Below are 23,155 nucleotides of genomic sequence, written 5' to 3' on the forward strand. Positions count from 1 at the left end.
GGACCAGGGCCCCCCCCAGGACCCCTGGGTACCCTCAGCCCTGGCCCTGTGCCGGGTGCTGGTGGCCCCACGGGGACACGGGTGGCACTGCCACCCCCCCCTTCCCCCCCCCCCCCCCGCCCGGCGGCACTTCCTCACGGGGCCGCGGGGACACGGGGCCGGCGGCGGCGCTGGTAATTAATGATTAATCTGCGTTCCCCGGGGCCCAGCGCTGCTGCGGGGGGAGGGAAATGGGGGGGGCCCTGCCGTTAAGGGGGGGTGCACGACCCTTTCCTGGCCTCCGGGATAACGGGGGGGGGGGGAGGGCGCCAGGAGGCCCGGGGCTGGACCCCTCCTGGGGCTGCGGGTGCCCCAGGGCCTGATCCGTGCCCCCCTGGGGTTGGGGGGGGGGGGCAGTAGGGGGGGTGCCCTGCGCCCACAGGTGCTGGTGGGGGCGTGTGTGCACTAACGGGGGGGGCACGAACGAAGGGGTGTGCAAAGGGGTGTGTGCGTGCAGGGGGTGCGTGCAGGGGGGTGCGTGTGCGAGGGGGCGCGCATGCTGGGGAGGAGTACAGGGTGCGTGGGGGGGGATGCGTGTGCAAGGGGGGGGGCTGTCTGCGTGTGCAAGGCGCCGCGCGACGGGCGCGCGTAAAAGGGGGCGAGCGCGCGTGCAAGGGTGCACGAGCGCGTGCGTGCGCGTGCAAGGGGGTGCGGGGATGCGCGCGGGGGGGGGTGCGTGTGTGTGAGCGAGGGGCTGAGTGTGCAAGGGGCACGCACCGGGGGGGGGGGCTCTGTGTGTGTGTGTGTGTGTGCGTGTGCGGGGCCACGGCTGCGCGTGTCCCCGTTGTCCCCGCCATGTCGGTGCAGGCCGGCGGCGCGTGTGGCCGTGTCTGCGCGGCCCCGGGGGTACCGGGCCGCCCGTGCCCGCGCGCGCGCCCGCCGCCCCCGCGCGCCGCCCGCGCCTCCCCCGCCGCACCGGGCCGTACCGGGCCGTACCGGGCCGTACCGGGCCGCCGCCTCTGCGCCTTTAAGACCGCCGGCCGGGAGCGCCCGGGAGCGGATCCGGCCGGGGGGGCGGGCACCGGCCGGGGCGGGCCGGGACCGCGACCGGGGCCGCGACCGGGGCCGGCACCGGGGGCCCGGCCTGGGCGCGGGATGGGGCGGCGGGGGCGCAGCGCGGCCGCCGTGTAGGAACGGGCGGCGGCGGCGGGGCCGGACCGGAGCCGGACCGGGGCCGGACCGGGGCGCGGGGCCCCTCGGGCGGCGGCGGCGGCGGACGCGGAGGTGAGCGGGGCCGGACCGGGCGCACGGGGCGCGGCGACCGGGGCGGGGGGACCCCGGGGTACCGGGGCGGGCACCCGGGGCGGCGGCGGCGGAGACAGTGCCCGGGGCCGGGGCGCGCCCGGTGCGGCGGAGCAAGGGCCCCGGGGCAGCGGGGGCTGCGCGGCCCCGGGGGCGCGGGGCGGTGCTCGGGGCCCCGGGAGGTGCCCGGGCCGGTGCAGCGGGGGCTCCTCGGGGCTCCCCGGGGCGGCGCCGGGAGGGCGCTGGCGGGGCCCGGGGCGTCCCGGGGTGCGGCGGCCGGGCCCGGCGGGGGTCCCCGAGGCCGTGCCCGGTGCAGGGGAGGAGGGAGGCGGCCGCCGCCTCCGGGGCCCGGCCCTTCCCGGCGGCCGTTCCCTTTCGCTGCGCACCCCGGGGCTGGGACCGGCTGCCACATCCCGGGCTGGGCCCCGGTGCCCCGGGGAGCCGCTTGGCCGCCGTTCAAGACAAACAGGGCCGGGACGCCCGGGGACGGTTCCAGTTTCGCCGCAGGTCGCTGCGCCAGGGAGGCCGCGGCGGGGCCCAGCCTCGGCACCCGCCACCGGGCACCTGCTGCCGGCACCGGCACGGGCACAGCACCCGTGGGGCTGGACGGAGAACCGGTGCCCCGGTGCCGTGGGCTTCGGCTCCCCGGGGAGGGACGGGTTGGGATGGAGGGGGCCGCTCGGCACCGCCCAGAGGTAGCGGTCGGGGGTCCCGGAGGCAGCGGGACCCTGGGTTGGGTGCTGACCCCCGGCCGCTGCCCGCAGCATGTCGTGGTTCAGCGGCATCCTGGTGCCCAAGGTGGACGAGCGGAAGACGGCATGGGGGGAGCGCAACGGCAAGAAGGGCAAGCGCCCGCGCGCCGCCCTCTGCGGCCCCCGCTACATGAGCTGCCTGCAGGACCCTGAGATGGAACGGGGCGCGGGGCCCCCCCGGGCCGCCCCGGGGCTGCGCTGCACCTGGCAGGAGGACCACTATGGCAAGAAGGGGCCGGCGGGGGACCCGGGGCTCAAATCGGGGGACCTGGGCTTGGAGGACAGCGAGGCCAAGGCGCCCAAGGGGGCCGGGGGCCGCGGCGAGCGGCTGTCGGCCGGCGAGTGCTGGCGGCGTTTGCTGCAGGTCTTCCGCTCCAAGCGCTTCCAGTCGGCCAAGCTGGAGCGGCTCTACCAGCGCTACTTCTTCCAGATGAACCAGAGCAGCCTGACGGTGCTGATGGGGGTGCTGGTGCTGGTCTGCGGGGTGATGCTGCTCTTCCACTGCCTGCCCGGCGCCCCGCACGTGCCGGCAGCCGCCTCGCTGGCGGGCGCCACGGGGCTCTTCCTGCTCCTGATGGTGCTGTGCAGCCGCAGCGCCTTCCCCCAGGACTACATGTGGGTGGTGAGCTACGTGGTGCTGGGGCTGCTGGCCGGGGTGCAGGCGCTGGGCACGGTGGCCGCGGCGCCCCGCAGCGCGGCCGAGGGCGTCTGGTGGAGCGTCTTCTTCATCTACATCACCTACACCCTGCTGCCCGTGCGGATGCGGGCGGCCGTGCTGGCCGGCGCGCTGCTCTCCGCCCTGCACCTCGCCATCGCCTGGCACCGCAACGCCGCCGACCCCTTCCTCTGGAAGCAGGTAGGACCCTCTCGGGATGGGGGGGGGTGGGCTGCTGGCGGCGTGGGGCTGGGGCAGTACTTGGGGGGGGGGGACACGGACCCCTCGGTTGTCCCCCAGTTCTGTCGGAGTCTCCCCCTCATTGCAAAATTGGCTTTTCTGCCCCTTCCGCCTCTGTGCGTGGAAAGTTCTGGATGCCCGGGGTGGGGGGGGAGGTTTTGGGGGGAAGGGTGTCTGTGGGTGCTGCTGGCGGCATGGCTGGGGTCGCCCCCTCCTCCCCGCCGCAGCCCCGCGCCGGGGGCGCCGCGGCCCCTTGTCCCGCTGGGGCCGCGCACAAACCCTCCATTGTGGGCCGTGCCGGGGCGGGGGCACCCACAAAGCCCCCGTTGTGGGGCTGGCGGAAACCCCCCGGGGGAAGGCACGGGGCCAGAGAGCTTGGGGCGGGGGGGGGGGCTCCCATGGGGGTCCCCAAAGTGGGCACCGTCCCCCATTCTGCCCCCCCAGGGCCAAGGGCACGAAGGGGGGGCACGGGGGCTGTGTTGGCCCTGGGGCTGTTTGTTCCCAGGCCCTGGCTGTGTTCCCCCCCCCCCCCCCAGCTCGGGGCTGTCACCCTCGCCCTGCCTGGCCGGGGCGGGGGCCACGTGCCGTCCCCGTGGGGCCGGGGCAGGGAAGCGCGATGCTGGAGGCGAGGGCCGAGCCAATTAGGGTCAGGGGGCACGGGAGGGGACATCCCCCCCCCCCCACACCACCACCACCACCCCCCTTGCAATGAGATGACCCCGCATGGCAGGCAGCGGGGATGGGATGCGGTGGGAGCCCCCCCCCCCCCCAGCCTGCCCCAGCCCTATAAATAGCCCTGGCCCTGGTCCCAGGGGATGGGGACGGGGAGGGGGGAAACCGCAGCGCTCCCGCTGCAGCCATCTCCGCTTCCCGGCCCTCCCCCGGCTTCCTCCGCTTCCCGAGGGCCCGCGGGGCCTGGCTGCAGCCCCGTGCCCCCCCCCCCCCCCAACCTGCCCTGGGTCCCTGCACCCCCAGGTCCCCCCCGTCCCCTGGTCCCCTGTGTTCCCCTTGCACCGGATTCCCCTGGTTCCCCACATTCTCCTCGCCCCATGTCCCTGTACCACACCCCCCCCCACCCCGGGCTGTGTTTTCCCCCATCTCCAGCTGCCCTCTGTCCCCCTGCCCCGTGTCCCCCTCACCCCCCTGCCTTGAACCCCCACGTCCCCCTTTGCAGCCCCTCCCTGGTCCTATTGGCAGCTCCCCCCGCGCTCTAGAGCCGGGGTTTTGGGGGGGGGGGGGGTACGGAGCTGGTGGTGTGGATCTCGGGGGTCCTCGGTGGCCGCGCTGAGCCCGCCGCTGTCCCCAGCTGAGCGCCAACGCCCTGATCTTCCTGTGCACCAACGTGGTGGGGGTCTGCACCCACTACCCCGCCGAGGTCTCGCAGCGCCAGGCCTTCCAGGAGACCCGCGGCTACATCCAGGCGCGGCTGCACCTCCAGCGGGAGAACCGGCAGCAGGTGGGGGACGCCAGGAGGGCCTGGGGGGTGGGAGTGGGGGGTCCCGGGGACAACGGGGACCCCGGGGCGGCGGTGGAGGGGGGACCCGGCGGCTGACGGGGTGGTGCTGGGCGCAGGAGCGCCTGCTGCTCTCGGTGCTGCCCCAGCACGTGGCCATGGAGATGAAGGAGGACATCAACACCAAGAAGGAGGACATGATGTTCCACAAGATCTACATCCAGAAGCACGACAACGTCAGGTACCGCGGGGTGGGGGGTGAGGTTTTGGGGGGGGGGGATGTCTGGGGCGGTGTCCCCCCCCCCCCCCAGAGCCACTTCCAGCCCGTGCCCTTCCTCCCGGCAGCATCCTCTTCGCGGACATCGAGGGCTTCACCAGCCTGGCGTCGCAGTGCACGGCCCAGGAGCTGGTGATGACGCTCAACGAGCTCTTCGCGCGCTTCGACAAGCTGGCGGCGGTGAGCGGTGAGCCGGGGTAGGGGGTTTGGGGGTCCGGACCCCCCCGTCCTGACCTGCCCGGCCTCTCTGCCGTGTGTCCCCCCCCCAGGAGAACCACTGCCTGCGCATCAAGATCCTGGGGGACTGCTACTACTGCGTGTCGGGGCTGCCGGAGGCGCGCGGGGACCACGCGCACTGCTGCGTGGAGATGGGGGTCGACATGATCGAGGCCATCTCGTGAGTGGGGTGGGCACGGCCCCGGTGCCGCCGGAGTCCCAAGGGGGGGCTCTGCGCTTGTCCCTAGTGCCAGTGTGTCCCTGGTGCCACCTCAACCCCACCGAGACCACGCGTGTCCCCAGGGTTGGCATGTCCCTGGTGCCACTGAGACCCCAGGGGGCCGTGCCCATCGCTGGTGCTGGCACGTCCCCAGCGCCGCCGGAGTCCCAAGGGGGGTTCTGCGCTTGTCCCTAGTGCCAGTGTGTCCCCGGTGCCACCGCAACCCCACCGAGACCACGCGTGTCCCCAAAGCTGGCACGTCCCCGGTGCCACCACGAGCCCCGGTGCGTGTCCCCAGCCGGGTTTTACGCACGTCCCCGGTGCTGGCACGACCCTGGCTGCTTGGACACGAACGTCCCCGGTGCCCGCGCGTGGTCACGACCGGGCCGCGCGTGTCCCCGGCGCACGGCACCCACGGGGCCAGTGGCCGCCGGGTGACGCGGTGCCGGTGGCCGTCCGCAGGCTGGTACGCGAGGTGACGGGGGTGAACGTCAACATGCGCGTGGGCATCCACAGCGGGCGCGTGCACTGCGGGGTCCTGGGGCTGCGCAAGTGGCAGTTCGACGTCTGGTCCAACGACGTGACGCTGGCCAACCACATGGAGGCGGGCGGCAAAGCCGGGTGAGCTGGGCGAGCGGGGCTGGGGGGGTCCAGGGTTATGGGGGGGGTGCCGGTGGCAGCAGGGCTCAGCGCCTTTCCCCCCCCCGTCCTGGACCCCCGCAGGCGCATCCACATCACCTGGGCCACGCTGCAGTACCTGAACGGGGACTACGAGGTGGAGCCGGGCCACGGCGGCGAGCGCAACGCCTACCTCAAGGAGCACAACATCGAGACCTTTCTCATCGTGGGCTGCAGCCAGAAGCGCGTGAGTCAGGGGGACGGGGACGGGGGGTGTGGGGGGGCCGGGGGCTGCCCCGCTCACGGCCTCGTTGCCCCGCAGAAGGAGGAGAAAGCCATCCTGGCCAAGCTGCAGCGCGCTCGGGCCAACTCGACGGAGGGGCTGGTGCCGCGCTGGGTGCCCGAGCGCTCCTTCTCCCGCACCAAGGACTCCAAGGCCTTCCGGCAGATGGTGAGCAGCCCCCGGGGGGGCCGAGGGGGGGGCACTGGGTGTGGGACCCTCCCCCTGTGGCCGTATCAGCCCCGTGACACCTTCCTGTGGCTTCCCCATCTGTGCCCGCAGCACTTCCCTGCTTCCTCCTCCTGGCCACAGCCGGGATTCCCTGAGTGTCCCCCTCCCCCCCCCCCCCATCCTCACTGGGGTCAGGACCCCCTCACCCTGCCCTTACGGACCCTTGGGACCCCCCCTAATCTTTTCCAGGCTTTGGGGACCCTTGGGGATGTTCCCAGGCCTTGTCACTCATGTGACTCTGTCCCCTGTTCTTGCTGGTGCTGGTGACTTTGGGGATGCCCCACAGCCCCCCCAGGGTCACCCCTGGGGTCTTTCCCCCATCCTCACCAGCCCTGGGACCCCCCCCGCCCCAAGTCCCTGCCAATGCCCCTGATGCCCCCCGCACCTCCCTTGTGTCTCCCCAGGGCATCGATGACTCCAGCAAGGACAAGTAAGTGCCCCCATACCTCAGCGCTCAGCGTTCTGGGAAGGGGGCTGAGCCGGGGGGGGGGGGGCACGAGGAGCCTTGACCCCCCCCCGCCCCGTGCCCCAGCCGCGGTGCCCAGGAGGCCCTCAACCCCGAGGACGAGGTGGACGAGTTCCTGAGCCGGGCCATCGACGCGCGCAGCATCGACCAGCTCCGCAAGGACCACGTCAAGAAGTTCCTGCTCACCTTCCAGACGCCCGATCTGGAGAAGAAGGTGGGGACCCCGTGTCCCCCCCCTTTGTCCCCCCCCCTCCATCCCCTTTATCCTAGCCCTATTGTCACCTTTGTCCCCTCCATCTCAGCCCATCCCATCTCACCTCCGTCCCCTTGAGTCACCTTTGTCCTGGCCCCATGGTCCCCTCCATCCCAGCCTAGGGTCCCCTGGCCCCCCTCCATCCTTTTGGGGGCCCCCCTCTGTCCTTTTGGGCCCCCCCCTGTCCCCTTCTGTCCCCCCCCCCCATCCTGGCTCACCTTGCTCCTCCCCGCAGTACTCCAAGAAGGTGGACGACCGCTTCGGCGGCTACGTGGCCTGCACCCTGCTCGTCTTCTGCTTCATCTGCTGCCTCCAGTTTTTGGTGTTTCCCCCGTGAGTGCCGCAGCCCCGGTGCCCCCGGTGTCCCCCCCGCCCCCCCCCAGCCCCCCGCTGCCGCTCACGGCCGCCTCTCTCTGCAGCTCCCCGCTGATGCTCGGCGTCTACGTCAGCATCTTCGTCCTCCTCTCCGCCATCCTCTTTGTCTGCGCCGTCTACTCCTGCGTTGCTGTGAGTAGGGGGCGGGTGGGCAGCTTATGGGGGGGGCTCGGTGGTGCCTGACCGGGGTCTTTTTCCTCCCCCCCCAGCTCTTCCCTGCCGCCCTGCAGCGTCTCTCCCGGGCCATCGTCCGCTCCCGCGCCCGCAGCACCGCCATCGCCGTCTTCACCGTCCTCCTCGTCTTCGTCGCCGCCTTCGTCAACATGGTGGGGGTGCGGGGATGGGGCTCGGGGATGGGGGACACGCCGGGGGGGGGGCTCGGGGCTCACCCCCTGCCTTCCCCCCGCCACCCCTTCCCAGTTCGCCTGCAGCCGGGTTCCCCTGCGGGACTGCGCCGCCCGCGAGCTCAACATCACCCCCGCGGCGGTGGGGCCCTGCCAGCTCCGTGCCCTCAACCTCTCGCTGGGGGCCCCCCCGGGGCCGTGCCGCCCCCACGGGCTGGCCTGCGACTTCCCTGAGGTGAGCAGTTGTGGGGTGCTGGGATGGGGACCCCCTGGGCATGGGGTCCTGCTGGGGTGCTGGTGTAGGGCTGCCAGCGTGGGCCCTCGACGGTGCAGGGTGCCGGTGTGGGGGTCCCGAAGTTGTAGGGTCCCCAAGGGTGCTGGCATGGGGTTCCTGAGGGTGTAGGGCGCTGGCACGGGTCCCTGTGGGTGCAAAGTCCTGGGGGTGTGTTGGTAGGGGGGGGCTGACTGAGTAGGGCACCCCCACAGGGTCCTTGCTGTGTCCCAAGGGTGCCAGCACAGGGGTGCAGGATGTCACCGTGAGGTCCCCAAGGGTGCTGGCACGCTGTCCCTGAGGGTGCAGGGTGTCACCGTGCTGTCCCGGTGTCCCCAAGGGTGCGGAATGTCAGCGCAGGTCCCTGCGGGCGCAATATCCTGCGTTGGTGCTGGTATGGGGTCCCTAAAGGTGCCGTGTCCCCAGGGGTGCTAGCATGGGGTCCTTGAGGTTATAGGGCGCTGGCATCAGCCCCTATGGGTGCGAGGTCCTGCACGGTGCTGGCACGGGGTCCCCACGGGTGCCATGTCCCCAGGGGTGCTAGCACGGCGTCCTTGAGGTTATAGGGTGCTGGCATCAGCCCCTATGGGTGCGAGGTCCTGCACGGTGCTGGCATGGACTCCGCATGCATGCAGGGTGCTGGCACGGGGTCCCCACAGGTGCCAGGTCCCTGCAGGCGTGGGGTGACACCGGGGAGGGGGTGGGGGTGCCCACGGGTGCCGCCGCAGCCCCGTGCACCCCCCGCCTGTCCCCCCCCCGCAGTACTTCACCTACAGCGTGCTGCTCAGCCTGCTGGCCTGCTCCGTCTTCCTGCACATCAGCAGCATCGGGAAGCTGCTGCTCATGGTGGCCATTGAGGCCACCTACCTGGTGCTGGTGGAGGGGCCCCAGGCCGCCCTCTTCGACAACGCCGACCTGCTGGTGGTGGCCAACGCGCTGTGAGTGCCCTCCCCGTCCCCCCGGCCTGGGGTCCCCCCCGCCTGGGGTCCCCACCCCGCTGACCCTCTGTCCTCCCTGCAGGCCCTTCTTCAACGTGACCCAGGGCGAATGGTGAGGGGGGAACTGGGACCAGTGGGGTGCTGGGAGAGGAGGGGAGCGGGGAGGCAGCGGGAGGGACCCTTGGGGGGCTGTGCTGGGAGGGAGGGAGCGTCCCTTGGGGGTCTCCGTGTGTCCCTTGGGGGTCTCCGTGTGTCCCATGGGGGTCTCCACATGGCATGGGGGCAGCTTTGGGGCTCTGGGCACGTCTTTTGGGGGTTACTGGGGGGTTTGGGACCTTCTTCGGGCTTTGGGTTCACCTTTGGGGGATGCCTTGGATCTGGTTACATCTTTAGGGGGTGCATTTTGGGATGTGGGTGCATTTGGGGGGGGGGGTGGGTCTGGGTGCATCACTAGGGTCCAGTTGCGGTACAGCCTTGGGGTCCCCGGGGTGGGCACGGACCCATCACCGTGGCCGTGTCCCCATCACCGTGGCGGGGCCCAGAGGCTGTACCCCCAACGCCCCCCGGGGGTCACGGTGTGCTCAGCCTGGTGGGGGGGGGGGGGGTCCGCCCGCAGCCCAGCGGAGGGGAAGGTGGCCCTGCGGTACGTCACCCCCGTCGTCCTGGCCGTCTTCGCGCTGGCGCTGTACCTGCACGCGCAGCAGGTCGAGTCCACCGCCCGCCTCGACTTCCTCTGGAAGCTGCAGGTAGCGAGAGGGGGGGGGGGCGCGGGGCCGGGTGCGGGGACCCCCCCCGCTCCGTATCCCCCCCCAACGTGGCTCCAAGGGCTCGCGCGACGCAGGCGACGGGCGAGAAGGAGGAGATGGAGGAGCTGCAGGCCTACAACCGGCGGCTGCTGCACAACATCCTGCCCAAGGACGTGGCGGCCCATTTCCTGGCCCGCGAGCGGCGCAACGACGAGCTCTACTACCAGTCGTGCGAGTGCGTGGCCGTCATGTTCGCCTCCATCAGCAACTTCTCCGAGTTCTACGTCGAGCTGGAGGCCAACAACGAGGGCGTCGAGTGCCTGCGGCTGCTCAACGAGATCATCGCCGACTTCGATGAGGTGACCGCGGGGCGCCGCGGAGGCCACGGGGGGGATGCGGGAGGTCGAACCCCATGGGGATGAGGTGTGGGGGGACCCTTGGGGACGCTTGGAGACCCTTGGGAATCTTTGGAGACCCTTGGGGACCCGTGGAGACCTGTGGGGATCCATGGGGACCCATGGGGCCGGGGGAGGCCGTGGAGCAGCGCACGAAGGAGGATGAGGAGCACAGGGCCGGGGCACGTGGACACCAGGGAGAGGTGGCGGAGCGGTGCGGGTGCTCGGGGCGGGGGGGCACAAAGCCGGTGCTGTCCCCCCCCTCCCAGATCATCAGCGAGCAGAAGTACCGGCAGCTGGAGAAGATCAAGACCATCGGCAGCACCTACATGGCGGCCTCGGGCCTCAACGCCGCCACCTACGACCGCGAGGGCCGCAGCCACATCGCGGCGCTGGCCGACTACGCCATGCACCTGATGGAGCAGATGAAGTACATCAACGAGCACTCCTTCAACAACTTCCAGATGAAGATCGGTGAGCAGGTCCCCCCATTTTCTTGCCCCCCCTTCCCTTTTGACCCCCCCTTCCCTTTCCCTTTCCCTTTCCCTTTTTTGACCCTTTCCCTTTCCCCCTCTTTTTGCCCCCCCTTTCCCTTTCCCCTTTTTACCCCCCTTCACTTTCCCCCTCTTTTCGCCCCCCCTTTCCCTTTCCCCTTTTTACCCCCCCTTCACTTTACCCCTCTTTTTGCCCCCCCTTTCCCCTTTTTGTCCCCCCCGTCCCTTCACCCACCCCTTTGCAGCTCTTCACCCCTTCCTCCACCTTCGCACTCCCCCTCGCACCACCCCAAGCCCCCCCCCCCAATATCCCAGGGGTGGTGTGTGTGTGTCTGTGTGTGTGTGTGTGTGTGGGGTCCGTGACACTCTGCCCCCCCCCCCCCCAGGCCTGAACATGGGCCCGGTGGTGGCGGGGGTGATCGGGGCGCGCAAGCCGCAGTACGACATCTGGGGCAACACCGTCAACGTCTCCAGCCGCATGGACAGCACCGGCGTCCCCGACCGCATCCAGGTGGGCTGGGGACCGGGGGGAGTGTGGGGGGGGGCCTTTTCCAGCCCCCCCCCCCCCCCCCCGCTCACCTTATTGCCCCCCCCCAGGTGACCACGGACCTCTACCAGGTGCTGGCGGCCAAGGGCTACTCGCTGGAGTGCCGGGGGCTGGTGAAGGTCAAGGGCAAGGGGGAGATGACCACCTACTTCCTCAACGCCGGCCCTGGGGGCAGTTAGGGGGCCCCCCCCGGCCCCCCCCCTACTCCCCCCCCCAGCCTGCTCCAGGCTCAGGCAAAAAAAAAAAAAAAAGAGGAATCCCCCCCCAAAAAAAAGGTTAAAGGAGGGAAAAGCCAAAAGGGAGGAAAAAAGGGAGAAATTGGGGGGGGGGGGGCGGCTGTGATCTGCCACTCCCCCCCCCAACCCCAGGCGCTGTGATTTGGGGGCTGGGGGCTGCCCCCCCCCCCGAATAGGGGGCTTGGGGCTGCCCCCCCGCAATGGGGGGGGTTAATGGGGGGGTTGGGGGGGGCAAGGTGCAGCCTTTCTGAAATTTCCCCCCCCCCAGTGCCAAAGAGGGGGGGTGGGAACCCCCATCTTGCCCTCCCACCCCCCCATGGTCTGGGGGGTCCCAGGGGGGTTTAGAGGGGTCCCAGCCCCCCCCCCGTGCCCTCCCCTGAGCCCCGGGGGGGGGGGCACGCTCTGCGGGGGGAGGGGCGGCCCCCCCCACACCTTTTAATGCAAAAAACCGACTGAAGTGACTTTTTTTTTTCTTTATTTTCCTTTTATTTTTGTTTTTTTAAGCAGCTGGGGGGGGGGGGGGGCGGCTCAGCCCCTTTTACCCCCCCCCCCCACCGCGGTACGGCCCCCTCCCCCCCCCCTCCTGTACAGATAAATTATATAAACGCACTTTGATACGAGCCGTGCCGTGCCCTTGGGGTCAGGGGTTAAGGGGCGGGGGTCAAGGGTCACCGGTTTGGGGGGGGGGGCGCGGGGGGGGGCATCGGGACCGGGACCACCCCCCCAGCCCCTTCCGGCACCGCGTTTGTGCGCATGCGCCGCGCTCCCCCCCCCATACCGTTTTGCGCCGGTGACGCAAGCGCGTTGTGACGTCCGTGCGTGCGTGCGTGCGTGCGCGCGCGGATCCGCCATGGAGGCCTCGGCGGGCGGCGGGGCCGGCGGCGCGGCGGGGCGGCGCTGGTACTTCAGCCGCGAGCAGCTGGAGCGCAGCCCCTCGCGCCGCGCCGGCCTCGACCCCGACAAGGAGCTCTCGTACCGGCAGCAGGCGGCCAACCTGCTGCAGGACATGGGGCAGCGCCTCAACGTGTATCCGGGCCGCGCTAGGCCGCGCCGGGCCCTGCGCTTGAGGGAGCCGCCGTTGACGGGGCCTGGGCTGGGGGGGGGAGGGGACGGGGACGGTTGGGGGCAGCGGGGAGCGGGGGAGAGACGGGTCCGGGAGCGGGGAGGGGGGGTGCTGGGGAGAGCTGGGTCCGGAGCGGGGGGAAGCCGGGCCCGGGAGCTGGGGGGAGCCGGGGGGGAGCGGGAGAGCCGGGCCCTGGGGGGGAGCCGGGCCCAGAAATGGGGGAGCCGGAGCTGGGGAGAGCCCGGAGCCGGGCCGGGAGCAGGGAGAGCCGTTGGGAGCCGGGCCCCGAGTGGGGAGGGCCGTTGGGAGCCGGGCCCCGAGTGGGGAGAGCCGTTGGGAGCCGAGGGGAGCTGGGGGGGACCGGGGGGAGCCGGGAGAGCCTGGTCCCGGAGAGAGGGGAGCCGGCCCCGGGGGCTGGGGGGAGCTGAAGGGAGCCGGGCCCGGAGCGGGGAGAAGCTGAGGGGAGCTGGGCCCGGGGAGGAGGAAGCTGGGCTTGAAGAGGGGGGAGCCGGCCCCGGAGCAGGGAAAGCCGGGCCAGGAGCAGGGGGATCCGGAGCCGGGAGAGCCTGGACCCAGTGAGGAGGGAGATGGGCTCGGAGTGGGGAGAGCTGGGGGGAGCTGAGGGCAAGCCGGGCCCGGGAGTGGGGAGAGCTGAAGGTGGGAGAGCCTGGCCCCAGAGAGCCCGGGCTTGGGAGCTGGGGAGAGCCAGGGGGAGCAGCCCCGGAGAGGGGGGAGCGTGATTTCAGAGTGGGGGGTGCAAGGCCTGGTTCTGGGGGCAGCGGGAGCTCAGGGAGCCGGTTCCGGCCATGGGGAGCGCTGGGCCCAACCGTTGGGGGGAACCAGGCTCAGATGCAGGGGAGCCGGGTCCATGTTGGCGGCGGGGCCTCGGGGAGGGAGCTGGGCCCGGCCTGGCGCTTTGGGGCCAGAGGTTGTTCCCCGGGGGGGGTCGTGCGTTTCCTTAGCCCCGCCACCAGCTCGCAGCTCACCATCAACACAGCCATCGTGTACATGCACCGCTTCTACATGGTGCAGTCCTTCACCCAGTTCCACAGGAACGTAAGTGCCATGGGGGCTCCGGGGGCCCCTGGCTCTGCTCCTGCTGCCAGGAGGGGATGGGGGGAGGTGGGGGGGGGGCACAGTTACGTGGTGGGACCTGCCCCGGGGAGGGGGCTTCGTAGCTGCTGTGAGGCACTGGGGATGCGTTGTCCTCCTGGTGACATTTAGGCTTGTGCAGGCTTTATTTACCAAAATTAAATAATTATTTTTTTAAAAAACAAATTAAGACAAATATTCATCTAGTTTATGTGCTCTGATTTAAAGCTTTATAGCTTAAAGAGAGTTAATTTTCTTCTACAGTCGGTGGCACCGGCGGCTCTGTTCCTTGCAGCCAAGGTGGAGGAGCAGCCCCATAAGCTGGAGCACGTCATCAAGGTAGCTCACGCCTGCCTGCATCCTCAGGAGCCTCCTCCGGACACCAGGAGCGAGGTAAGCGTTGAGGTCGGAGAGCTATGCCCTGGTGCGAGGGGCAGAGGCGCGGGGAACGGGAGCGGTGTAAAGCGTGCTGCGCCCTGAGCCGCATGGCTGCAGCTCCTCCTCAAATCGGGTTCCGACGCAGCCGCTCCGTAAGCGCGCGGCTGCGCCCTGGGACGGGCAGCGACAGCTTTCCAGTTCTGCTCTGACGCTGCAGAGAGCTTTTGGGCTGCTTCTGTAGAGCAGGAGGCTCTCCTTCCCCGCTCTGTGGCGACCTCTCTCCCCTTCTCCTCTTCTGCCCTGCTGTGTAACGGTGCCTGCGTTAAAAGGAGGGCGCAGCTGCTGGGACTGGCTGCAGCGCCCGGCAGGGCAGAGGGTGGCGTCTGCAGCTGGGGCTGCTCCGTCCCCACGCCTTTAGCGGTGGGTTTGGTAGAAACGTTGCCAAATTTCTCCAGACAGCCCGTCTTCACCTGAAACCGAGCAGCCAACCCTGCGGGAAAGGGGAAGCTTTATCCGGGGAAGCTTTAGGACAAAAGCCGCCTCCTCTCCCGTGCTGCCCGCGTAGCCATGTGAGGGACCGGGACCGAGAGGGCCTGGATCCCGTAGCTCGAGCGCTGGCAGGGCAGCGGGTCCGCCCGGCGCTCTGCTTTTCTCCCTTCCGGCAGGGAATCCGTGCCCGTTCCCCCCGCGCGGGTGGGCGTAAAGGTTTCCCCCCGCGCGGGTGGGCGTAAAGGTTTCCCCCCGCGCGGGTGGGCGTAAAGGTTTCCCCCCGCGCGGGTGGGCGTAAAGGTTTCCCCTTGCTCTTTTTGCCTCCCTGAGAGAAGGGCGTTAGAAATGTGCGTGCTTTACGTGGAGTGCCTCGTCGCGAGTAACCTGCCTGTCCTCTCAACCCCAGGCTTACCTGCAACAAGCCCAAGACCTGGTCATTCTAGAGAGCATAATACTGCAGACCCTGGGTAAGTTTTTCAAAGCGGGCGGGCGGCCACGTGAATCCCGGACCCAGGAGCGTTCCGCACAGTCTGCTCCACAGCTGGAGGGCAGATCTCCAGCTGGCCAGTGGCAGAACAAGAGCCCGGGCAACAAACTCTGCTCTCACCCCCTCTGCTCGTGTTTTCCTTTTTAACCTCAGCATTTCCAGGTGTAACTCGCGTCAGGTTCAGTGCTCGGAGAAACTGAGGTGTGGAAGTGTGCCTCGTCTCTTTTTTTCCCCCCACAACAGTTTTTGTACCGCTCGGACACTGGTCGCTGTGCTCCGTTGCGCTGTTGAGCTCGATAAAGCTCCAGTCCCGTGGCTGGGAGGTGGCTAACCGAGCTGGGGTTGGAGGTTAACGTGATCAGGTCGCTGTTTTATTCCCCTCCCAGAAAGCAGAAGCTGGAGCCCGCGCTCAGGGCTGTGACTCCTGGACCCAGCGCCCTGCTCCTTTCAAACACGTCCTGTTACCGTTTTTTTTTTCCTAACATCTCTTTTACCGCAGAGGCAGTTTGTGTGCAGCCCCCCAAAACGCTCAGCGTGCCGTTGTTATTTCTGACTCGCTTCAGAGTAAATCCCGCTGATCCCCACCTTACGAGGGGGTGGGAGGAGGCAGGTGCGTGCGGGGGCTGCACGTGTTGGCCTGCTGAGGCAGGGGGTGAGCGGTGATCCGAGCTCTGCTCACTTCTCCCCTTGCATTTTTCTAACTTCCCAGCTCATCTAGAATATTCTGGACTATTCCGCATGGCAAGAACCGAGTCTGTTGCACATGTGGACCGATGGGATTTTTTTTTTTTCCTTTTCTTTAAACCATAATGCACAAACTGAATGGGAAACCGAAGCGGGGATTAAGTTCCACTGACTCCAGGGCTGCAGGCTCCTTCAAAGGGAAAACGTCTGCTTCCTCTTAGCTTTTTGGGTGACAGAAATTCCTTTGAGCAGATGCCATTGTCTTCTCCTTCCTCCCAGCTGCTCCAAGAGGCTTTGTCTTGCTATTTTAAAAATACTTCATAGTTGTTTTGTTTTCAGCGAGGTCTTTCAAGCGCAGAAGCCACTTAGCTGCTCGGATGGAGGCCTGGCAGCAGCAGTGACCTTCGGGTTTTTGTGCCTGGAGGTCTCGAGTCTTCGGGATAAAGGAAAATGGGTTCCTCTGTCCCTGCCTGCCTCTGGGCAGGGGCTGTGGGAGGGAAGGGGAGCAAGCCTTGTCCCCCGGCAGCAGGAGACCCGCGGTTCGTAGATCTGTCGGGGTCTGCTGCTCGTTACCTGACGGCCCTGTATCTGTCTTCTTCCAGGCTTTGAGATCACGATCGACCACCCCCATACCCACGTGGTGAAGTGCACTCAGCTCGTGCGAGGTGAGAGGCGTCGCGTGCTCGCGGCCCGCTGCTGCAGGAGAGCTTGCCCGCAGTCGGTCTCCTCCATAACCGCAGGCGGCATCAAAACAGAGCCAGTTGTAAGCGGCTGTGGCTCTGCTGAGCCACCCAGAGCTCTCTGGGTACTTTTAAAGCCTTCCCGAGACGTGGCTTGAGTCGATCCGACTGCTGGGGGATTGTTTTGCACGTGGTGGCAAGAGACCGGTGGTTTTTAAAGTAAAACGTGGTAGTGTTTGTCGGAAGCCCGGGCTAACTCCCTCCTTTTTGCTTTTCTCTTCCAGCCAGCAAGGACTTGGCGCAAACTTCCTATTTCATGGCTACCAACAGGTTATTATTTTACAATTACTTAATTCCTATTTGGCAAAGGGCCTTACCTGGAGGAGATAAGCCACCGGTGACCCCTGGGGCATTGCTTAGCCAGTGAGCAACCAGGGACTGCTGGGTTTGGTTCAGAGACAGCAGGAAACCTTTCTCTTGCTAGCTTCTGACCAAAACCAGCTGCAAAATCGGCCGTATAAGCGAGGCAGATGGGCTGTTGTAGAACCTCACTGCTTTATTTTCACAGGGTTAGACACTTGTCGAAAGTTCCAAAAAGAAAAACAGGCATAGGGTGGATTTGAAGCAAATGCAAATGGTTTTGCTTGCTTAGTACCTAGGTGTCAGAGAGGGAGTTCTCGCAGGACTAGGTGCTGTGCGAATTCTGAAAACATGCGATCTGTACCCCCAGAGAAAGCTGATTTTGAGGTAAAGGGAGAGAAACAGGAGCTGGACACCGGCATGAAGGGTTTCAGGAGAAAAGCACAGCCTTGTCCGGCCTGAATGGCCGCGCTGGCAGGCCAGGAAGCGCTGTCTGCAGGTGGAGTTTGGGAAATTAAACAGAGTCCCTAGGGTTTTTTTTCACCTTGAGAGGTCCGGGTAGTTCTATCAGGTACCACCTGGATCTTCACTGCGAGGCCGGTGGCAGTCCTCGTGTTGGGACGTCCATCTTTTTATTTTATTTTTTTTTTTAATTTTGTTTTCTGGATTACCAGTTTCAGGCAAATCACGGCGTTGGTGTTTGGAACAGGCCAAGTTGTGGCAACGGAAAATGTTGTGTTTCTGGGAAAGAGCTGGCAGAAATGACGTGAGAAAAAGCTGGGTTAGGTGTCGGTTCTGCCTCGGGCTGCCCCACCTGCTGCCTAGAGAGGGATGGGGCTTCGCTGTTCGTAAAACACCGCACAAGGAGTACGTAGCCGGGGCTAAAACAGCAGGAATCTGTCCCAAACTATTTTCTGGGTTTAGGCGGAGGGTGGCAAAGGATTACGACCTTCCTGTCGTGGTGGAGCAGCGCCCGGCAGCACGCCGCTAGCGCAGGGAAGCAGCAGAGCGGAGAACACCTGGGTGTTGCTGCTCACCTCCGTGGCTCCAAAGGGCACTGTGTGGGTTTCCTTCCTACGCTGGTTAAGGGGAAGGCGGTGGTAGCGCTACGTGGGGAAATAACCTCCCTGAGACGGGTTTTTATCCCTGCAGCGATAATTGCAAAACCAAGAAATGAGGAGTTTGGGTTAGACTTGAAAGAAATCCAGGCAGAAAGTAAGAAACGCGGCCAGGCGGTCCCAATTTTGCCCTGACGTGATGCCTCGAAACACCCGATTGGGGTGTTTGAGCAATAAAGTAAATACATCAGGCGTAGCTACAAATGTTTAACATTTCATTCTTCCTGGCATCGTCGTAGGGCAGAGTTGAGGCTCTTGGTGCACCTGGGCTTCACTTCTTAGGCACGCTGCTTGAAGGATTTTTTTTCTCGCTCTGAATTTTCCGGGTTTGACTTCTTGGCGTGTGGATAAATGCGATACCCACGAAACGATTTCATGCTTTTTTTTGGCCGTTGATGCCTGGCTCTGTGTCTCCACATTGCGTTGGTAGAAAAACCTTTTAAGTAACCCGTGCGCGGCGAAGAGATGGGGCTGCTGGTACCCCGCAGCCGCATGGGGGTGCTCAGCAGCACGGTTTTGAAGGGGCTGGTTCACAGGTGTGGCAGCGGGGCTGCTCCTGCGCTCTGCCGTGGCTTTTAAGGCTTGGCGGAGCGGGCGTTCGTGCAGCTGGAGAGGAAGGTTGGGGGGCTGATGCACCCCAGTTCTCAAAGCGCGCTGTCGGCTCGAGCTCCCCGTTGCGATTTCCGAGCTCTTCGGTGCTACCCAGACCTCCCGTCCCAGCTCTGACGTCTGAGCAAATCCATTTACCGCTGGAAACGCTTGACGTGTGGCCAGGCTCCCTTTTATAGACGCTCCTGAGTCGCTGCAGAGCAGCTCTGGAGGGGAGGGAGGGCAGGGCCTGGCGATGGCAGGAGCTCCGTGAGCCCCTTCGCTTACGACAGGCTTCGTGGCTGCGGTGTCAGTGCTTTTTGTGAAGCTCCCTGGGGCAAGACCGGACCCTCCCCAAAAGCGCGGAGTGGCCAGCTGGAGGAGGCGCGCGTGCAGCTAGCAGGGAGGTGACTTCTAGCACTCGCTTTTAACGGAGGGATGTCAGACGGGTTCGTGAAGAGCACGGCGGCTTTCGTACCAAACGGGCCGAATCCTGCCTGCGGCTCAGGTTCAGGGTGAAGGGGGTTCGGGGTGAGATCGGATTTGAAACGCAGCCGGTGCGGATCTCTGCAAATTGGGCTTGTAACTGCAAAACAGACGTGGGCCTTAAGGAGTTTGGTGCTTTTGGTAAACTCCCCTGACGCAAATGTGCGATCGCTCCCCTCGGAGAGACAGAAGGGGATGAGCGCAGATCCTAGGAGCTTCTGCGCTCGACCTGTAGGTTCTCGGAGCGGTACCGATGCCCTTTGCCAGTGGCGTTGCCTTCCCAGGAGCTGCACTAGGACTTTTTTTTTTTTTTTTTTTTACCTCGGGCTGAGCAGAGCCAGCAGCAGAGGTCGGGGCGGGCAGGTACCCCAGCTGCTCCCTCGGAGGAGGGCACGAGCGGGCCGGCAGCGTGCCTCGCTGCGGAGCCTCGAGCTGCCAGAGGTGCCCGGAGCGGAGCGGGGAAGGCAGGAGCAGCCTGGCAGAGTGGGACGGAGACGCCTGTAACCGTAGGGTCGCGCTGGGGGAGGAACGGCAGGGACTTCCCCACCACGTCCACCTCTCCCGCAGCGTCTCTCCAGTTGGGCGATTGTGTGTGCTGAGGTTCAGGCTTGGGAGTTCATGGCTTTCTGTTTCTCTCTCCCTGCTGGTGACGTCAGCCTGCACCTGACCACCTTCAGCCTGCAGTACACCCCTCCCGTTGTGGCCTGCGTCTGTATCCACCTGGCTTGTAAATGGTCCAACTGGGAGATCCCAGTCTCCACGGACGGGAAGCACTGGTGGGAATACGTTGATGGCACTGTAACTCTGGAGCTCTTAGATGGTAAGTTTTGGAGCAAGGTCCCCCAAAGGCTCTTGTATTATCTTGGCATCTCTGTTCCTGCCATTCAAACACGGCCACTGGCCGGTTCATGGACTCAAGGGCTTCTGGTTTTGCCAAAGTTTCCAGTGCAGCAGCTGCTATGGTACAACAGAGATGGCAAAAGGCGCACAGTGAGATGAGTTAACCTGTGGTCAGTGGTTCTAGCTGTCAGTATTTCCCCTCCCGGAGTAGCTCCATCTCATCGGTAGCTCCATTCATCAGTAAGTAGGGGGTTGCCCTGATGGACTTAGGGCTTTCCTGCCCGTCTCTGACCATCTTGCCTGGCTTTGTGTCTCCTCTGCAGAACTGACTCATGAATTCCTGCAGATCCTCGAGAAAACTCCCAACCGGCTCAAACGCATCCGGAACTGGCGGGTAAGAGTCTGCTTTGGGGCCGCTTGCAGGAGAACGCGGGCCCTGATGTTTCTGTGCGCTGTGAGGCGTCTCCAGCATGACAGTGCCAGGCAGCGTCTGAAGGGCGTGTGTGGGGGTCAGACTGGACACCGTGGGTCTGGAAAACGTTCCTTCGGCACTCGAGTGCCTCGTTTCTGAATTAACTCTGTAGAAACCTTGGCCTTTCAGCTGCTCTAGCAGCTCCGTGCCCAACAGATGGGCATTTCTCCATGAGGAGAGAGAGAGGGGGGGCAAAGTGGGTGTCTGTCAGCCAGCAGGAAAGCTGCTGCTCGCGTCCTTTCTGTGACAGCCCGAGGTAAATAACCGCTCGCTGCTTTTATTCAGGCCTCTCAGGCAGCCCGGAAGTCGAAGGCCGACGACCACAGCGAAGACAAGAGCCTGTCGGAGCAGACCATCCTCAACATGATTTCAAGGAACAACAGCTCGGACATGAACATCGCCGGCCTGATGAGCATGTCGACGTCCTCGACGGCCGGCGCGGGGCCGTCCCTGCCGGCCTCAACCGATTCCCCCCGCGAGCAGAGCGGCGCGGAGGCGTCGCAGCCGGAGCACTGGCTGTCCCAGCACCCTCCCCCCAAGCTGGAAGCCGGCCAGGGCCACAGGACTAGCGAAAGCTCCTCGGCCGCCGAGCACCCTCCGCAGCAAGATGGCGCTGCTTATCAGAAGCAGAGCGGCAAGAACGCCCCGTCAGCCAAGGTGTCGCTCAAGGAGTACCGCGCCAAGCACGCCGAGGAGCTGGCGGCGCAGAAGCGGCAGCTGGAGAACATGGAGGCCAACGTGAGGTCGCAGTACGCCTACGCCGCGCAGAATCTCCTGGTCCAGCAGCAGCGGGAAAGGGAGGTCCAGCAGGACAGCAACCCCTCGCCCATCATCCTGAAAATCCCCATCGGCTCGGAGAACCCCGAGCGCCCTCCCGGCCCCGAAAAGAGTGACAAAGCCTCGGCTCTGAAGCTGAGGCTCCCGGTGGCGGGTGGAGGCGGCGAGAGGCCGCTCCCCTCCAAGCAGGAGGAGATCAAAATGCGCATCAAGGTGCCGAGCGCCGCGGACAGGCCCGGCTCCCTGGACGAGAGCGGCGCCAAGAGCCGGGAGCACAAGGAGAAGCACAAGGGCCACTCCTCCAACCACCACCACCACCACCACAACCATCACTCTCACAAACACTTGCACCCCCAGCTCGCCGCTGGCCCCAGCGGCGTGGTCAACAAGCGGCCGGGAGACTCTAAGCACGTCGGCCCGCCCAGCACCGTGCCCCACAAAACCTACGGCCTCTTCGGCTCTTCCTCCCGCAAGAGGCCCCTGCCGGAGGAGGCGGCGGCGGCGGGCGCGGCGCACGAGCACCAGCCCAAAGTCAGCAAAAGCTCCAAGGGCTCCGGGGCGCAGTTCCCCTATCCTCACCTCCCGGGCCACGGCTCGGAGGCCGGCGGCCTCCCTTTGCCCCCGGCTACCAAAACCCGGGGTCCCCACGGCAAATCGGACAAGGGGCCCGCGGGGGCCAACGGGCACAACGCCAGCCAGGCCAGTGACTACCAGGATACGGTCAACATGCTGCACTCGCTGCTGAGCGCCCAGGGCATGCAGCCCACCCAGCCCCCCGCCTTCGACTTCCACGCCTACGGCGAGCTCTTGAACCCCCCCCGGGCAGCCGCCGGCTCCCGAGCCGCTAACACAGACAGACCCCGGCCCCCGCCGCTGCCCTCAGAACCGCCCCCCCCGCTGCCTCCCCTCCCCAAATAATTCCTTTTTACTACTGAGTTGGGACGAACCGACCTGCCTGCCCCGGCTCCCCCACCCCGACCCGGGCCGCCCCTGCGGTGGAGGGAAAGGGCTGTTTGCGTTCTCCGCTGCCTCCCCGAGAACTGTTTTATTCGAACTGTTCCTATTTACCGCGAGGAGTCGTCGAAGCTGTGAAAGGACAAAAACCCCTTTCTCTTCCTCGCTCCCTCCCTCGCCGACTTCCAGGTTAGCAGCGGGGGCCGGCCCTGCTGGAACTGAAGCCCCCCCCCTCTCTGGGGAACACGGACTGCGTGGGGGGGCCCTGGGGGGGGCATTATTTAAAACACGTTGCAGAAAAACCCGAGATGTTTTACAAATAATTTAAGCAGTAACTTATATCTTTTAGCGTTCTTGTTCCTTTTTAAGTTTTGTGATGCTGGCAGGTGCCGCGGGGGGACCCTGGCAGGGTTTGGGGCTGCTCGCGTGGCTTTGCGCGGCTCCGCTCGAGCTGATGGTGACAGGAAGTGGGTCGAGGAGCTTTTTGGGGTCAGAACGGAGGAAAACGGTGCGTGGGGAGGGTAAGGGGCCACCGGGCTGGGCAGGTGGCGTGCGCCAAAGGCTCTTGGGGTGCTCCCGGCCTTGGGGTGCTCCCGGTGGTGGTGGAGAGGGGCCGGCGTGGAGTGAGGGTGCTGGGCCGGGTGCTGAGCCCCGGTGTCTGCAGAAGGTGATGCAAAGCCCCAAGCCCGCTCTGGGTGCGGGAGCGAGGTGCTGGTGCTGTGACCGCAGCCGGGACGCGGGCAGGGCTGGAGGGGGGCGCGGGGCAGCTCCGGGGCGAGGGGACGGACAGACCCTGCCTGCGCCGGAGCTCCTCCCGCCCCCCTAAACCCTAAATCTTTGGCCGAGGGCACCCGCCTTTGGGTCTAATGTTTTGGAAAAGCCGAACTTGTTTTGTTCTTCAGCCTCTCACTTTTCCAGACTTCAATAAACGTTATCGTCTCCACCCGCGGTCTGCGAGGCTCTTTGTCTACGCTGAGCTCCGCGCCTTCCTCCGATTTCCGCCAACCCTGGGGGTAGACCCCTGGAGTTTTTGGGGTCAGTTCCCCCGTTTTGGGATCCCGCATTAGGGTCGGTTCCCACCTTCTGGCCAACCCGGGGGTAAATCCCTGGAGTTTTTAGGGTCGGTCCCCACATTTTGGCCAACCTGGGGGTAAACCCCCGGAGTTTTTGGGGCCGTTTCTGTGCTTTGGGCTCATCCCTCCTTTTCCCTGCTCCTTTTGGAGCCTGGGCTGGGAGCCCCCAGCTCCCGGGGGGGGGCTTTGGGCATCTCCTGGGGGCTTTGGGGGCGTCGAGGCTTTGCCGGGGGGGGCTTTGGGGTGCTGGGTTTTGCCCCTACGATTTCGGGACCGGCTCCGAGCCAGGCGCGCTCCCGCCGCCACCGGGGGGCTCTGCCCCAGCC

General features: G+C 66.3%; 2 protein-coding genes across 4 annotated transcripts; both read left to right on the plus strand.

Annotated features, from left to right (window-relative positions):
• The first annotated feature begins 151 nt into the window (after positions 1-151).
• ADCY6 (adenylate cyclase 6) lies at positions 152-11,895 on the plus strand. 2 transcript variants are annotated; one of them, XM_080570723.1, is made up of 22 exons: positions 152-173; positions 2,046-2,889; positions 4,235-4,384; positions 4,501-4,622; positions 4,727-4,838; positions 4,928-5,055; positions 5,557-5,715; positions 5,818-5,959; positions 6,035-6,163; positions 6,628-6,653; positions 6,756-6,903; positions 7,178-7,275; positions 7,362-7,449; positions 7,527-7,643; positions 7,738-7,896; positions 8,695-8,870; positions 8,953-8,982; positions 9,487-9,616; positions 9,712-9,975; positions 10,281-10,485; positions 10,892-11,016; positions 11,103-11,895. In XM_080570723.1, exons 2-22 carry the CDS (start codon positions 2,047-2,049, stop codon positions 11,229-11,231), a joined length of 3,480 nt encoding a protein of 1,159 aa, XP_080426849.1. In that variant the 5' UTR covers positions 152-173; position 2,046; the 3' UTR covers positions 11,232-11,895. The 2 variants fall into 2 exon arrangements, with proteins under 2 accessions (XP_080426849.1, XP_080426850.1); XM_080570724.1 differs by lacking the exon at positions 152-173 and adding an exon at positions 1,117-1,263 and having other exon boundaries at positions 11,103-11,894.
• Positions 11,896-12,058: 163 nt separating this feature from the next.
• CCNT1 (cyclin T1) lies at positions 12,059-22,699 on the plus strand. 2 transcript variants are annotated; one of them, XM_080570728.1, is made up of 9 exons: positions 12,076-12,314; positions 13,326-13,407; positions 13,708-13,836; positions 14,717-14,777; positions 16,084-16,146; positions 16,446-16,491; positions 19,370-19,533; positions 19,877-19,947; positions 20,311-22,699. In XM_080570728.1, exons 1-9 carry the CDS (start codon positions 12,139-12,141, stop codon positions 21,718-21,720), a joined length of 2,202 nt encoding a protein of 733 aa, XP_080426854.1. In that variant the 5' UTR covers positions 12,076-12,138; the 3' UTR covers positions 21,721-22,699. The 2 variants fall into 2 exon arrangements, 1 of the variants encoding a protein (XP_080426854.1); XR_013942560.1 differs by lacking the exon at positions 19,370-19,533 and having other exon boundaries at positions 12,059-12,314.
• The last annotated feature ends 456 nt before the right edge of the window (positions 22,700-23,155 follow it).

Source organism: Anser brachyrhynchus (assembly GCF_964034855.1).
Source record: "Anser brachyrhynchus genome assembly, chromosome: 29".
Classification (NCBI taxonomy): Eukaryota; Metazoa; Chordata; class Aves; order Anseriformes; family Anatidae; genus Anser; species Anser brachyrhynchus.